At 42.7% G+C, this 15,511-nt stretch overlaps 2 protein-coding genes across 2 annotated transcripts; both read left to right on the forward strand.

Annotated features, from left to right (window-relative positions):
- Positions 1-547: 547 nt before the first annotated feature.
- gnb3b (guanine nucleotide binding protein (G protein), beta polypeptide 3b) lies at positions 548-6,372 on the forward strand. The gene is made up of 8 exons (XM_069681422.1): positions 548-616; positions 1,597-1,742; positions 2,738-2,801; positions 3,595-3,751; positions 3,836-3,902; positions 4,891-5,092; positions 5,676-5,892; positions 6,266-6,372. Exons 1-8 carry the CDS (start codon positions 548-550, stop codon positions 6,370-6,372), a joined length of 1,029 nt encoding a protein of 342 aa, XP_069537523.1.
- A 2,640-nt stretch (positions 6,373-9,012) lies between these two features.
- LOC138608558 (triosephosphate isomerase) lies at positions 9,013-13,723 on the forward strand. Its single transcript, XM_069681160.1, has 7 exons — positions 9,013-9,267; positions 9,697-9,820; positions 9,926-10,025; positions 11,292-11,409; positions 12,898-12,983; positions 13,314-13,401; positions 13,513-13,723. The coding sequence occupies exons 1-7, from the start codon at positions 9,156-9,158 to the stop codon at positions 13,629-13,631; spliced, it is 747 nt and encodes a 248-aa protein (XP_069537261.1). The 5' UTR covers positions 9,013-9,155; the 3' UTR covers positions 13,632-13,723.
- Positions 13,724-15,511: the final 1,788 nt, after the last annotated feature.

Below are 15,511 nucleotides of genomic sequence, written 5' to 3' on the forward strand. Positions count from 1 at the left end.
TGTACAATCTCTCCTTTCCTTTTCCTCCTCTCCGACCACCTCTCCTGCTCGTGCCCTTTTTCCTCCTCGTCCCTGCCTTCCTTTACATCATAATTGGACCAGTATGAGAGCTAACAGTATTACAACTCTGGTTTAGGGAGGGATTAAACCTCAGGTCAGGTATGTGTCTAATCTTTGCTCGAGACTTGATGCTGTAAGAGCAACCTAAGTGTTCCAGATCAGCAAATCAGGGTCAGAGAGAGATGTACAGCCTGGTCAGTGGATCCCTCTCTACCTGTATCTGTACTTTATAGAGTGCAGCATCAGGTGGCAATGCAAAGGTCTCTTTATTCTTGTTATGCTTACTTGTCAATGCCGTACATTATTAACACAGTGTGAGAAGAAACAGATGTTCTCACATTCTCCTGTAAATGCAAAAAAGTTCCCAATGATGCTCTGCAAAACATAAATCCATCAAGAATTAACTCTTCGTTCTCTTTTTCTCTCTTTCCTGTTTCAGATCGACAGTTTCTTCTTCCGTCAGTAACATCCCCTCGCAAACGTCACCATGGCAGCTGAGAAAGCTGAAATGGATGCTCTGAAAAAGGAGTGCGATGGCCTCCGTACACAGATTGAGGTGAGCAACTCCTGCAGGCGAAGCATGACGTACTTCCTGTTAAAGGTTGTTGAAATGTGTGGAGGCCCTGTGAAGCCTGAGCGCACAAAATGCAATGTGACTGTCCTGCAGAAAACATGCAGACTGCTCCAGTCATTGGGGGGAACAGATATAACTTTCATGTCTTTTTTTATCAAATATGTACGCCCAAAATAGCATCATGCACACTTAAATTTGTTTAATGTTAGACAACAGAAATTAGCAAAAACTATCAAAACAGAAACTTAATCCAACTTTACAAAATCTAACTTTTATGTAATACAAGGTTGGCCTGTTTAAAAGTGCATTCTTTCTTTGTTTAAATAGTATATTTACAAAAACAGTCCTGTTCAACTTTTTTCTTAAGGTTTGCAAACATTGTCCTATTTCTGCAGATAAATAAACCCCCATAAAACCCATTAGATTCTCTCAAAGGGGCGTTTTCTCAAGTTAAACTGAACTTTAAAAATGTTCAGTTAAGAAAAAAATTGTTTTTTGTGGAAAGCTATGAAGGAATGCTTTAATCCTTTAACTCACAGGGAAAGAAAATCAAAATATAGGCTAAATTAGAAATAAATGTTTTAATTGGACAGTAAAAATTGGTAAAATAACTTAATCTGGTTAACCATTACTACCACCACGAGTTTTATCAAGTACTATACATGCTGATACCACCTCGAACACAACTTCGAGCTGAAAGCTATAACTACTATTACAAGTGCTGCTGACGTCACTTCCTTTGGCTGCACAACTTATCGTCGTGACATTAAAAGGCTGAGAAAAGCACCTACAAATCCACCTGAAACCTAGTAAAAAAACTTAATTAGCCCCGCATTGAAGAAACGACATTAATCAAACTCAAAACTGGAGGTTTGGAGGGTATTTCGAGAGTAGTTCACTTCCCTGACTCTTCTTCTTTCTGTTCTTTTCTCCCAACATGTAATTCCCCGTGTGACCACCAGGCGGCCCGCAAGGCTGTGAACGACGGCAGTATGTCAGGAGCAGCAGGGGGCGTGGCCTCTGTGGGCCGTGTCCAGCTGAAGCTGAGGAAGACGCTCAAGGGTCACCTGGCTAAAATCTATGCCATGCACTGGGCTACTGACTCCAGGTGAGGATGAGGAAGGGAACAGAGGTTTCTCCTCCACGTTAGACTTGCCTTTAAAACATAGGTGCTGCTTATAGTAAGCTGTGACAGTGAACAGTTGGCCAGGTGCCTGAAATTTTAGCAGCTAAATATAAATCAACTATAACTGCAGATTTGTTGACATCTGTGCTGTTAATGGCCAGCTATTTGGCAGAAGCACAAGTTTGAAAACGGTTTTGTGCTAATTGTTGCAGTTTTCTGTAAATAAAAGCTCCACCTGTGTCAGTTCAGGTGCCACCTACAAATAAGCCTGTGTGCATGTTAGCTAGCACACAGACAGGATTAAAGACATCATTTTTCTAGCATATTTTTCATTCGTTTTTGTTCTTTGCAATGGGATTCAGGTTGTATCAAGTGAAGCTAACTAGCTAGCTAACTAGCTTAGCTACGGACGAGAATGAGAAGTTTACATGTATAAACTTGGGTATAGCACTTAAATAGGTGAGTTTAGCATGGCTACACTGTATTTTCTCTTCTGTCAGATGATATTTATCTCAAGAAAACACAAGTAGGTTCTTTCACAACAACGTTCTTCAAAAATGTAAAGTATAAAAGCCAAAATATTAAAATTTAAAATACGTATCCAGTCGTAAACGATGTTTCTGAAACATCTTTGAGACACTGGATCAACAGCACCTTTGTATTACACCTTTTAACAGCCTGGAATTTCATTCATCACACATAGGATATAAAAGGCAGATAAATATAATATATTTGTTTCCAATGGTGCATTAAAATTGGTAACAATATTAATGAATTGGCAGCAATGACTGGATGATGAGGAGACGCTGCCCTCTGCTGTTGTCTCGGTGTTATTGCAGCTCTTTGTCGCATCTTGTAGGAACTATTAAATGTCAATATAGCTGCTCGATTAATTAGCCGTTCATTTCTTGTGCTTCTGTGGAAATATAAAGATATTTATTATTCTTAAAACTCAGTGACCGTTTCCTTTCTCACAGGCAAATGGTCAGTGCATCACAGGATGGCAAGCTGCTCATCTGGGACACCTTCACAGGAAACAAGGTGAGAAAGCACACCTCATGCCGCAGTATAAATCTGTTCTTACTGACATCTTACGAGCCTCACTGGATCTCATACAATGACAATAAAGACAAAAGTGCATGCACACCAAGTTTGGTTACATATAGTGGAGTGTTTTTTACACAGCATGCTTGTAAAAGGAGGTATAGCTATCATTACATATTCTGCAACAATGTCAGTGTTTTTAAATGAGATAAAGACAGGAATCACTGGATGTGACTTCACCTGTGGAAGTCGCTTAATGTCACATATGTTAAGTTGAGATGCACGTCCGGCAAAGTGTCCTCTGCCATATGTTGTTAAGAGTTTTGGGGCATTTATCCCGTTTTACACAAACGGAAACACTTTGTAATATGTTTTTTTTGTTCTGCAAGAGACACAGATTTGCAATGTTTCCATTCTGCACAATTTAAAAACAGAATCACCTGCAAGAAATGTCACTTTCTTCATGACTTTCATTTGTTTTTCGTACCACTTTGATTGTGTTTTTTAAATCTGCTTTGAAGTTAAAGGAGTTACACTGAGCCTGTGATTGGCTGACTTAGTTTGCCCTTCCTGTTGGAGCTTCTTATCCTCGAATAATTAGATTAGCCTGGCCTTCAGTGATGAGTTAAATGTCAGTGCTGGTTTAACCTTTGTTTCCGCTCTGTCGGGAATGAAATCATGTTGGAATCATCACTTAATTTTAATGTTTGCAATGTTGGCTAACACATAACATCAGCCTGTAAGCGCTGTTAGTTTCACATCCTAACATGAAACTACCTCTCTTTCCCAGTTGGTGGCTGTGCCACTAAAGTCCGCCTGGGTGATGAGCGTCGCCTTCGCCCCCTCTGGGAACCTGGTGGCCAGCGGTGGTCTGGACAACATGTGCACAGTGTACAACATCAAGGCTGCCAGCCCCAAGACCCTCAGGGAGCTGGACGCACACACAGGTAAGGAAGACAACACACACATATATATATGTAAATTCTGATGTATGATCAGACTGAGATGTTTTTCCTCCCCGTCCCTCACAGGTTATCTGTCCTGCGCCCGTTTCCTCAGTGACAGTGAGATCGTGACAGCCTCTGGTGACACCACCTGGTGAGTTCTTTAGGAATTATATGCCCAGAAAAACTAATTATAAAGTGATCTGCAGAAAGTCCTGTTTATAGAGGGAGAGCTGCTTCTTGGTGCACATGATGAACACATATAAGTTGTGTTTTCAAACATTCTGTCCTGACAAAGATCTGAGTATGATTGAAATACTTGTCATACTTAAAAAACAAACAGTGCGCAGCCGTCACCATTTTTTTGTTGATGCTGTTCTTTGGAGAACAACCAATATTAATCCAGTGTGGCTCTACTGGCTTCGGCTAAACCGAGTCTAAAGTCCAAATGAAACTGTAAGCCTGCAACTTTTTTCTGTTTAGTTTGAAAGATTTCTGCACAACGTGTTTCATGCAACAATCAATCTGCCAATCAAATCTGGCTCGAGGCGAGAGCTGAGCTCATGCTCCTATAAGAGGAGAGCAGACTGCAGCCGGCTTCACAACACACGAGCCAAAGAGTCTGAACATAAGCCCACATTAATGCAGCTCTTCTGTTAAAGTTAGCATGCTGCGTGTTTCTGCAAATGTAACTGAGTTTGATGTTTGCGTGGTGAGTTCCTGTTACGCTCCACCATGACGTGCAGGCCACAGCGCAGGTTTGTTGACTGTCATTTCCTTTTCGTTCTCTGCGGTTGAAATGCAGAAAATATCTTAAACTACTTGAAAGCCAAGATCTACCATGCACCTCACTCACTATAATGTTAGCACAGGTTTTCATAGGTGGGAAAGGACCGGTGTCAGATTTAGGGGGGTCTATCAGCAGGCAGGATGAGAGGAGCAGTCTTCAGGGGGTTGCAATCTGCAACCTCACCACTAGATGTCACTCAATCCTTCAGACTCCTGCTTTATATTTGGACCTGAAACAAAATGGACTTGAGGAAAACCTTTCCAAAACCTCGTCGATCTTTTCTCTTCTCTTTGTCCTGGCACCCCTCCTCCTCCTCTCTAACGCTCGCCCTCCCTCTCCTCTTCCTCTCCAGCTGCCTGTGGGATCTGGAGACTGGCAAGCAGAAGATCATCTTCACCAACCACATCGGAGACTGCATGTCTCTGGCACTCTCCTCCGACATGAACACCTTCATCTCCGGAGCCTGTGACTCTCTGGCCAAGCTGTGGGACCTGAGGGAAGGGACCTGCAAGCAGACCTTCTCCGGACACACCAGCGACATCAACGCCATCTCTGTGAGCGTCGCACACACACACACACACACACACACACACACACACACACACACACCAGTTAGAAAACAACCTTTGTAACTACTTGTCAAAGGCAGGAGCTTATTTTCTTTCCATTATCACTGCACTGTTTCCTTGTTTTATTGCTCGTTCTGTCGCTTCTGTCACATAATGTGCATTTATTGTAAAGCACTTGAGCTGCATTTCTTGTATGAAAAGTGTTATTAAAAAAAGTTTATTATAATAGCAGGAGGTGTGGACAGGTGATCCTCAAACCTAACTAACCAGCTTTTGGTTTTTAACGTTTGGTTTTAATGTAGAAAAAAAAACAGGCTGCATTTTGCTGCGGCCTTTGTTTCGCTTTGTTTTAACTGGCTGTGGTGCCATGTACGGTGGCCGCTGAGGATCACATTTGGAAGGGCAATAGTTAAAGATGTACCAAAGCTTCATTCAGTTTCCTGCTAAATCTTAGAAAGGTGAGAAAAAGGATTCATCTGAGAAAGGGGAGTTTAACAGCAGTGTTTAGATACACCTTTATTACCATTTTTATTTTCCGTAAATCTTCAACTCCTCTTCTTCTCCTCAGTTCTACCCCAATGGAAATGCCATCATCACAGGCTCCGACGACTGCAGCTGCAAGATGTACGACCTGCGCTCCGACCAGGAGGTGATCAGCTACCAGGACAGCAGCCTGAACGCCGGCGTCACGTCTGTGGCTCTCTCCAACTCCGGCCGACTCGTCTTTGCCGGATACGACGACTTCAACTGCCACATCTGGGACTCACTGAAGGGAGAGAAAGTCGGTGAGTGCGGTGCATCTCCTCGGGATTTTAAGATAAAGAGTCAACATCATGCTTTACAATTACAGTCTGTTCAAGTCTGCACTCGTTGAATCTGCGTTATAAAACCATGTTCCAGGGTTATAAACAACGTGTAGAGAAGTCCGAGTGGAGGGCAACATTAGCTTCAGCTCAAACTTCAACATCATACAACAGCATCAGAACGGGACGCTGGTTTAGCTCAGTGGGTAGAGCAGGCGCCCCTTCCCTTTGCATATTGTCTCCTCTTCCTTCCGCCTTCCTTTCATTCCTTTCTAATGCCTTTTCATCTCCTCTTGTCTCCTTATTTCACCCTTCCTTTCCCTCTCCTCTCCTCTCCTCTCCTCTCCTCCCTCAGGCGTGCTGTCCGGCCATGACAACAGGGTGAGCTGCACCGGCGTCCCTGACGACGGCATGGGCGTCTGCACAGGATCCTGGGACAGCTTCCTCAAACTGTGGAACTGATTCGTCCCCGCGGAGGAAAACACCAGGAGGGAGAAGAGGAGGAGGAAGAGAGGAAGATGAGGAAAAGGGTGAAGATAGGGAGGAGAAGATAAGGAAGCAAACTAGTAGACGAGAGAGGTTGGAGGATATGTGGTGCAGAAGTGTGAGCCCTCCTCCTCTTCCTCTCTCCCTCTCCGCTTCTTCCTCGTTCACGTATGCAAATAATGAGAGGTTGGGAGTGAGTCAGGTTGTATAAATGGCATCAGGTAAAAAGTGCACGATGCATCCCGCTGTATGTGCAAGAGAGTTTTATTGTTGTCGAGACGATTTAAACGCTGAAAAAAAATAAAAGCATAAAAAATAGCGCATTATTCAAAACGATTACAGAGCAGAGACGAGGCTCTTAATGAGAATGTCAATTAAACACGTTTAGATTTTTGACAATAACAGAGAGAAAGAAGACGTGAATATTGAAAATAAGACTGTAGGATTACAGATTTATTTTTATTGTCTTTGAGATCTTTGACCTGTAAAAGAGCCCGGCACTTATTTAGATCGATATGTACATTTATTTTATAGTTTGACACGTTAGCGCGGAGAGTTCATGTACAGTGTCTTTATTTTTTCTTTTGTTTTGTTTTGGGCTGCACATATAAAACCAGAGTATATGTGTAATAAGTTAGAGCTGCCATTTTGGGTCCCCTGCTTAACAACCAGTAGACTTTGATCCAAGATGGCTGCCGCTGTTCCCTCCCCCCGTCTGACCGTGAAGATCCGCTGACAAAAGAAGGCTGAGAGGCGCTCTGACCTGTTAGAAACTCTCTGTAAAGACCTGTAAACTGTATTTTACTCCCCTGGGTTCAGCTGCATTTTGTAGGACTTTTACACGTGTGCAGTTCCTCTGTAAAAAGACCAAATGTTTGTTGAAAATCTTTCTAATAAACATAGAATTCTGCATTAACACCATGTCGGAGCCTGTGTGTTTGTGTGTGTTTATGCCAGGGTAGCTTCTTGTAATGAATAAGGACGGAGGACAGTAGAGGCTGGAGGAGAGGTGAACACATGAGCAGCATGACTCAAACCTGCACAGAAAAGCAGAAAGGAAATAAACAATAAATAAACGCCGGTGCAAAAATTGTGACATCAAGGACATCAAATCCTGACGTAGATATTTTCTTCTGTCTGGATTCAGAGCTGCAACATCATGTGCATTGAAATAAAAGAAATAAATCAGCATAGAAACCACAGGTCTGAAAGCCACCCGCTGCATCATTTAAATCAATGAGAAAAAAAGGTGCTGATGATGAGTGGAGAAGGAAGAATTAAAGGAAGAAAAGTTCACAAGGTAGAAAGAAGTTACCTGGTGAGCTCTCAGTCAGCGCTGGCCTGCAGGGTTCAGGGCTGATTTGAAGCAGTAGATGATGTTTTGTGTCATTTTTAAACCATAAAAATGAAATTACACCAGCATTGATACATTTCATCACAGTTCAGTCAGATCGTTTAGTTTCAAGCTCATAATCTGTGTGTGCAGCCTTTAGCATAAAAGGTAAATGGATTGTACTTGTATAGCACTTTTCTAGTCGTGCGACCACTCAAAGCTGCTTTTACACTGAATGTCACATTCACACTTTCACTCACTGATGGCTGATGCTATGTAAAGAGCCCAACTGTCAATCAGTCATCACATTCACACACCATCGGCGATGTCACTGGGAGAATTTGGGGTCCAGTGTTTCACCCAAGGACACGTTGATATGTAGAGTGAGGGAGCTGGGGATCGAACCTCCGACCTTCCGATTGCAAGACGACTGACTCCAGTATCTTTAGATTATTATACATGTCGTTTATAACATACTATATGCACACAAATCAAGTATTTTCTCACAAAAGTTCTCCTTAGAGGGATTAAAATCAGCGTTTAGTTTACCGTGTGTTGATAAATAAATACAGTCGGCCAGCAGGGGGCGAAAAGAAGTCCAACTGTATGGAAGTCATTGGCAGAATTACCCGATGTAATTGATTACCTGATTTAATAATCTTCTAATTTGTTATCTCAGTCTCTAGTTTCAAGTCTAATCCAAAACAGCAAGATGTTCATTTAGTGTTTTTATGTTCCATTTTTCTTTTTCTGCTCACTTACAAACACACTTTAAGAACAGTCCTTTTACTTTTTAACACTTAAACCAAAAATGACAGCTACTCGCATCAACACAGATACATCTGGTAAAACATAAAAGGCCTCTGGGGGAAAAAGAATAATTATTACTACAATTAAAGCCTCTATGTAAACTGTATAATGTATGAGATGTTCTGAAATGTATAAAGATGGTGCAGCAGGTGGAAAAATAAAACCTTTAGGTGTTTGCTTTAATAAGCCTGAAGCAATTAGACATGTATTATTACATTAATGATGACAATACATAAAATAATACCAATAAAATGTGCATGGCTTTTAACTTTTTGGATAATTAAGGTTAATTTCAGGCTTCATAGAGCGTAATATTCTATTAATGTTAGGAGTTACTGATATCATTCACCTAATATAATATATAAATAATATATTGGGGGTCGGATGATCCCTCTGTTAACCAGCAGGAGGCGGTAATGCTGCATTAAGGTGTTTGATTCTCTTCAAAAACACAAACACGAAGAAGCAGGAGAATGTTTGCCGGTGTTCAGTTCTGCTATTTCCCACTGCACTTGACGTACACACCACCGTCCGGACTCACACCCGCAGCTAAGCCGCTCCTCCTCCGGACCTCCACCGCCTCTCCTCCCCGGGTCTCTGCCACCTTCAGCCGGCCATGGCGCTCCGGAGGTTCTTCGTGGGAGGAAACTGGAAGATGAACGGGAACAAGGAGAGTCTTGAGGAGCTGATCGGCACCCTGAACGCCGCCAGCCTGGACGAAAACACCGGTAACTCTTTTGATTAATTACTTTTATATAAAACCTGCAGATTAAATGTGTGAAGGGGCCTGAAGGTGTTACTGTTTGATGCGGAGAGCGATAAAAGTGATCGATTAATTAGGAATCAGACAAACAGAGGGGGAGATGCTGCAGCTCAGATGACACAGTGACATTGGAGGTCACGTGATCAGGATGAGTTGCATAAAGGCCTCTGACGTGTCTGTCTTATCCTCCTCACAGGTAGGAAGTAATTAAGTACATTTACTCAATTACTTACTTCACCTGCGTACTTCAATTTCCTGCAATAGATGGAAGAGCTGAACCGTGTCCTAATAAACTTCTAATAGTCCCTTTTTATTTAGCACAGGTCTGTTAATATTTGTGTTGAAGATTGAGGATCTATAACATGTAAATAAATGTATAATTTTAATGTCTCAGAGGTGGTGTGCGGCGCTCCCTCCGTCTACCTGGACTTTGCTCGATCCAGTCTGGATCCAAGGATCGGGGTTGCAGCCCAGAACTGCTACAAGGTGGCCAAAGGAGCGTTCACAGGAGAGATCAGGTATCCTACTCACTGATGGAACACTCAAGAGTATAGAAACACAATTTAATTTTAGCACTTGTACGAATAGATAATCTCCTGTGTCGTGTCTTCCTGTCCCTCCAGTCCGGCCATGATCAAGGACTGCGAGGTTGACTGGGTGATCCTGGGACACTCTGAGCGCCGTCACGTGTTTGGAGAAAGTGACGAGCTGATTGGTCAGAAGGTAAGAAAACATATCTCGGTATAGACATTTTATTTTCACTGGCTGACTTGTGTGTTGGATATACAGATATTAGAGCGCAACTGAGGGATTGGAGGAAGCCTGGATGTTGGTGGACATGTCGGTTCAGTCTCAAAACAGGGAGCTCTGCATGCTGAGGGGAGGGTAAAAGTTAATTGTGCTGGATATGAAGTGGAAACTTTCTAAGGGGAATTTTTTTGCAACCCTTTATGTCGATGTTTCGTTATGTTTAATAATAAATGCAGTCGATTGAAGCAAAACAAAAAATCCTGGTTGCTTGCTAAACTGCCAGATAAAGATGCGTTATCCTCCTGCCTACATGTACCAGGATGCATTGCGCAGCCTCTGCTGCGCTCCGCTGCATTTCTACTCAGCTCAAAAACATGCAGCAAAATATCCAGTCAGAAAAACTGTAAAATGTGTCCTCGCCCATAACGTCCTCTGCAATGATTGATTTCCATTCGTCCATACATTATCGATACCGCTTATCCTGTTTGGGGTCGCAGGAGGTCATTGAGTGAGAGGCGGGTAACACCCTGGACAGGTCACCAGTCAGTCACAGGGCTGACACATAGAGACAACCTTTTACTCTCACGCTCACATTCACACCTACAGGCAATTTTAGAGTCACCAGTGAACCTAGCGAGCATGTCTTTGGACTGTGGGAGGAAGCCGGAGTACCTGGAGGGAACCCTCGCATGCACAGGGAGAACATGCAGACTCCACACAGACAGGCCCACTACGTCTGAACCGGGTTTCAAACCAGGAACCTTCTAGCTGTGAGGCGACAGCGCTTGCATTGATAGTTAAAGGTTTAAAATATGCAGCTTTACCGTAGCTTTGCAGCTAGTTTGCAGTTAAAGCAAAGGCAGAGCTAGAAATGGAAGCTTGCAGTTCTTCTGGGAGACCAACTATGTTGAATGACAGGAAGACATCAGCAGCTGCACCCAAGAAACACAGGCAATACTGCACCGAGTTTTTACTTACTAGGAGAGATAAAGACAAGGTTAAAATCAACAAAGAATCCTTTGAATATAGGCTAACTATGTGTAAAGGAAAATATCTCTTATAATCTGAAGTTTGGCCTCTCCGCTTCCCGCCTTTATTGCAAATCAGGAAGTCTCTAGTTAGATGAGTCCGGGTAAACGTGCAGTCTCAGGTCTACAACTACAGTGTTCTCGTGCAGGAAAGATATGAAAGCAAAGTAACAGAGCTTAAACCTACACCTGTGTAATCGTCGGTCCTCAGGTGGCTCACGCTCTGGAGGCTGATCTGGGCGTGATCGCCTGCATCGGGGAGAAGCTGGAGGAGCGCGAGGCCGGCACCACAGAAGAAGTCGTCTACAATCAGACACAGGTCATCGCAGGTACACAGAACAAATCACCTAAACATATTTACCTTGTTTATTATGTTGCATGTCTTATATTCTGTTCATATTTTCAGACTGTATTGCGCTTTCTTCTGCATCCACTCATTCTGCAGTCACACATCAAAAGACATTATTGATGACCTCCCCTTGCTTACAGCTCTGCCTCGGGTAGCCTATTTCTGCACTGGAAGTGGGCTCCACTCTGATTTAAAATGCAAGTAGGTCAGTGGTCTCTGCTGATGGAGACATTTCTTCACACACAGGCGTCGTGCAGGATTTTCTCCCCTGAGAGGTCTCAGAACAGAAGCACTGATGGATCTTTTCTGCAGGACATGAAAGACACCTTTCCTGTTAGTGATGATAGAACTATCTTTCTCTCCTCTGAAACTGAACAGACTTCATGCAAAGGGATTTTTTTGCCACTGGAGTGTGTTTGGTTTTTTTTTGTATTTAGCATCCCTAGCAGGTTAGCGCTAATGCTCACCTGGTTTCTAATAAGGAACAGTGGCTGGAATAAAGTAATGCAAACATATTTACAGGAAATTGAAATGGTTTTATGGTTTTGCTCACTTTTCTCAAAGCCCACTTCTGTTTTTGTTGAATCATGGAGCTCCAGGGTACGGAAGCCCTAAGCGGACATGCATCCATACATTTGATTTACTCAGTTTTCCAGTGATAACGAGTCATTTCTGGTTGTTGTCTTGAGATCTCGACTTATTCATCTCGTTATCTCGAGATAACAGCGCTGCACCGGGGCTGGCTCAGTTGGCGGAGCAGGCGCCCCATGTGCAGAGGCTGCAGTGCTCGACGCTGATCGCGGGTTCGAGTCCCGGCCTGCTGATCCATTTGGTGCATGTCAACGCCCACTGTCTGCTGCTGTCTCACTTCATCTGTCCTATCTAATAAGGCAAAAAGCCAAAAAAATAATCTTTAAAAAACAACGCTGCACCTCTGTAACGTCAGATGATCATAACTCATAACTCCTCAGAGCTGCGAAAGCACCAAACAAACATAGAAGCAGGCTTCACTGACCTCATCAGTGTGGGCGATGGCAGCGCGGCATGTGCTGCTCTGTAACATCACAGTGAGCAGCCTGTTGGTCTGTTTTATAAATCGACAGAAAATGATCCCGTTATCACGAGAAAACCAGCTTTGTTATCTCGAGATGCAGAGAAAACAACCGGGAATAACTCGTTATCACAGGATTATGGATAATCTTGAATAATCATTTATAATTATGGATAATAAAAGGAGTAAATAAAATGGATGGATGCATGTCCGCTTCGGGCTTCCGTACCAGGGGGCTAATATTCCCCCATTTCTGATTCTCAGAGACGTCTAGGATCTTAACACTAAAAGTCTTTTCTAAAATCTTGCGCTCAAGTTGAAACATTTCTTCTCCTTCATGAGCATATTTGTGTCTCTTCACTGCACTCGGCGTAAATGAACATCTGTTAAATGAGCTTGTTCCTGTTTGTGTTCCAGACAACGTGAAGGACTGGGGGAAGGTGGTGCTGGCGTATGAACCTGTGTGGGCCATCGGCACAGGCAAGACAGCTACACCTGAACAGGTAACACTGACTCCTTCATCTGCTCACTGCAGGATAGTCAGTAAAACATAGTGTTAATAAGTCTGACTCAACACTGACCTGGTTGATGCCTTAAGAAGCTCTAATTAAAGACGATGACTCACAGTTTCATTGAGATTATTTAAAGGTAAAGACACCGAACATCGATGTGTGTGCCGATTATTATCACCGGTTTACACATAAAGACAAATAAATAAACATTTGTTGGTGTTTATATATATTTATTATCTGTATTGTATCTTATTTTGTGCGATATGTTTCCTTACTTCTATATTTTTCTGTGTGTGTGTGTGTGTGTGTGTGTGTGTCCAGGCTCAGGAGGTCCACGAGAAGTTGAGGGCGTGGCTCAGAGCCAACGTGTCAGACGACGTGGCCGACTCTGTGCGCATCATCTACGGAGGTCGGTGATGATTTCTGACTGACAGAAAGCTGATTCCATGTTAATTGTTTGGTGTGTATTTTTTTGTGCAGTCTGGTTGATTGGAGGCTCGTTTCTCTGTCTCTCCTCCAGGTTCAGTGACGGCAGCGAACTGCAGGGAGCTGGCGTCTCAGGACGACGTGGACGGCTTCCTGGTGGGCGGAGCTTCTCTGAAACCAGAGTTTGTCGACATCATCAACGCACAAGCTTAACCGGCACAGGGAACGGCTCCATGGGGACCAACGAAAGAAGCACCCTGCCCTTTAGATTGTCACCATGTGTCTGCAGACTGGGCAGACTGATCCACAGACAGGCGTGTGTCTGACTGGGGGAAGTTTTATTTTGAAAAACAGATGTTACAGAGGTAATCACCGGGGGGGTAGGACTCATGTAGAGTAAATATCAGTCAGTTTTTTGTTGCGTTTTGATTTCATTTGTGTGAATTCAGCACTTTTATTTTCTATGTCTCTTTATTCAATTAAACGGTAACATATGTTTATGTGTTTAAATGTCACCGACCAGCTTTAAGAGGCAAAAAGTCAGAAAGCATCTTTAAGATGGGAGATTTTACAGTCACTGCTGTTTTAAGCTGATTTAATCTCCAATTTTAAAGAGGAAATAATTTCAGTTTTATGCTAAAATGTGTTTTTTCATCGATTTATTTCTGTTTTATTTTTCTTTATTTCAGAGTTTGAAGCAGTGAAAAACAAGACAGTTCAGTCTGATTTGATGCAAAGAATCTTCTCTGCTGATGTTCGAGCGTATGAATGATATTAAACGTTGGTGTCCTTGAAGTTTCAGCAGGTGTGATTGGCTGGTAATCGCAGGTGAAATGAGGATCAGTCAGCCCAGGTTGTTCTGTGTGATGCTCACTGTTTGATTTGTGTTGTAATGTCGTATTATTGATGCACGATCAGCTGCACTAACTGTTACTGCAGGGCCCTTCACAATAAAAGCTCTGGACAGAATGTACTAAAATAGATATGTATGCTCAATCTCTCTATGCTGAGCGTTAAAGACTTTTATTGTGAAGCTGTCACCAATAGGCACTTAACATTAATGTAAGTAACACTGCACTTTACTGTATGTTAAACACTGGGTGAAAGAGGAGGATGAGACCAACCAAATAAATTGTGGAAGGAGATTTTATGTTGTGTTTCTTGGCTGTTTACATCTCTTTTGCAATATTCTCGTTTGCAAACCTTTTTGAACCAGCAGACGGAGAGTCAGAGGCGTGACAGCTGCTGGTTCTGCTGGTCCATGTCAGTCACTGATCACCTCTGTATATTTCACAGGTATCACGCAGGTCCAGTGAACACTGACCTGAGTGCTTATGTAAGAAATGTGAGTTATTTCTAGTAGTATCATAGACTGTATAAAAAGATGGCCGACATGACAGCTCCATAAAAGTGAGGCCAAACCCTCTCTATCGCCCCCTGCTGACTGGCTGCAGTACAGGTCATGAAGCCTGCCTCCTCCATGTTAACAGATGGGACATGAGTCAAACATAACTCTTTTAAACAGGGCGTTTGGGTCGAGGTATTACAGGGAGAAGAAATTGCAAATTGAGAGGTTGGAAAATAAGAAAAAAGGACATTGTTGCAGCTCAGTGTAGTTTAAGGCAATATAAATACAAGTAACATCTTTTAAAGAGAATGACGTGTTTGTTGGGACTATTTTCTGCAGCGGATTAATCCATATATGGTGCTGTAGTTAATATTTATGGAAGAAGGACGGTGTGTTTGGGATTGAGACAAAGTAATCTACATTGTGTGTCTTCACAGCATAGTCTTTATAAAAAGATGGCCGACATGACAGCTCCCTAAAAGTGAAGCCAAACCCTCTCTATCGCCCCCTGCTGACTGGCTGCAGTATAGCTCATAAAGCCCGCCTCCTCCATGTTAACAGATGGGAAATGAGTCAAACTATAAAATCAAAACACACGTCAAATACATTTTTCTCAAACATTATAGTTAGTTCTAATCATGCTGATTTATGTCCAAGAGTTCATGTTTATGACAAAATAACTTTTAATTAGTTATTTGATGCTATAAAAAAGGGGGCGTGGCCTCATGATTGACAGCTCTGTGGA

This window comes from Semicossyphus pulcher, unplaced genomic scaffold (genome assembly GCF_022749685.1).
Source record: "Semicossyphus pulcher isolate SPU_LCO1_2020_fin unplaced genomic scaffold, fSemPul1.0.p SCAF_5, whole genome shotgun sequence".
Classification (NCBI taxonomy): Eukaryota; Metazoa; Chordata; class Actinopteri; order Labriformes; family Labridae; genus Semicossyphus; species Semicossyphus pulcher.

Bases quoted from the DNA above. Each gene is read 5' to 3' on its own strand.
- gnb3b (XM_069681422.1), top strand. From the start codon at position 548: ATGGCAGCTGAGAAAGCTGAAATGGATGCTCTGAAAAAGGAGTGCGAT. The intron at 1,743-2,737 runs GTGAGGATGAGG...CCTTTCTCACAG, and splicing joins CACTGGGCTACTGACTCCAG to GCAAATGGTCAGTGCATCAC. The intron at 3,903-4,890 runs GTGAGTTCTTTA...CTTCCTCTCCAG, and splicing joins GCCTCTGGTGACACCACCTG to CTGCCTGTGGGATCTGGAGA.
- LOC138608558 (XM_069681160.1), top strand. From the start codon at position 9,156: ATGGCGCTCCGGAGGTTCTTCGTGGGAGGAAACTGGAAGATGAACGGG. The intron at 9,268-9,696 runs GTAACTCTTTTG...TTAATGTCTCAG, and splicing joins CAGCCTGGACGAAAACACCG to AGGTGGTGTGCGGCGCTCCC. The intron at 13,402-13,512 runs GTCGGTGATGAT...TCTCTCCTCCAG, and splicing joins TGTGCGCATCATCTACGGAG to GTTCAGTGACGGCAGCGAAC.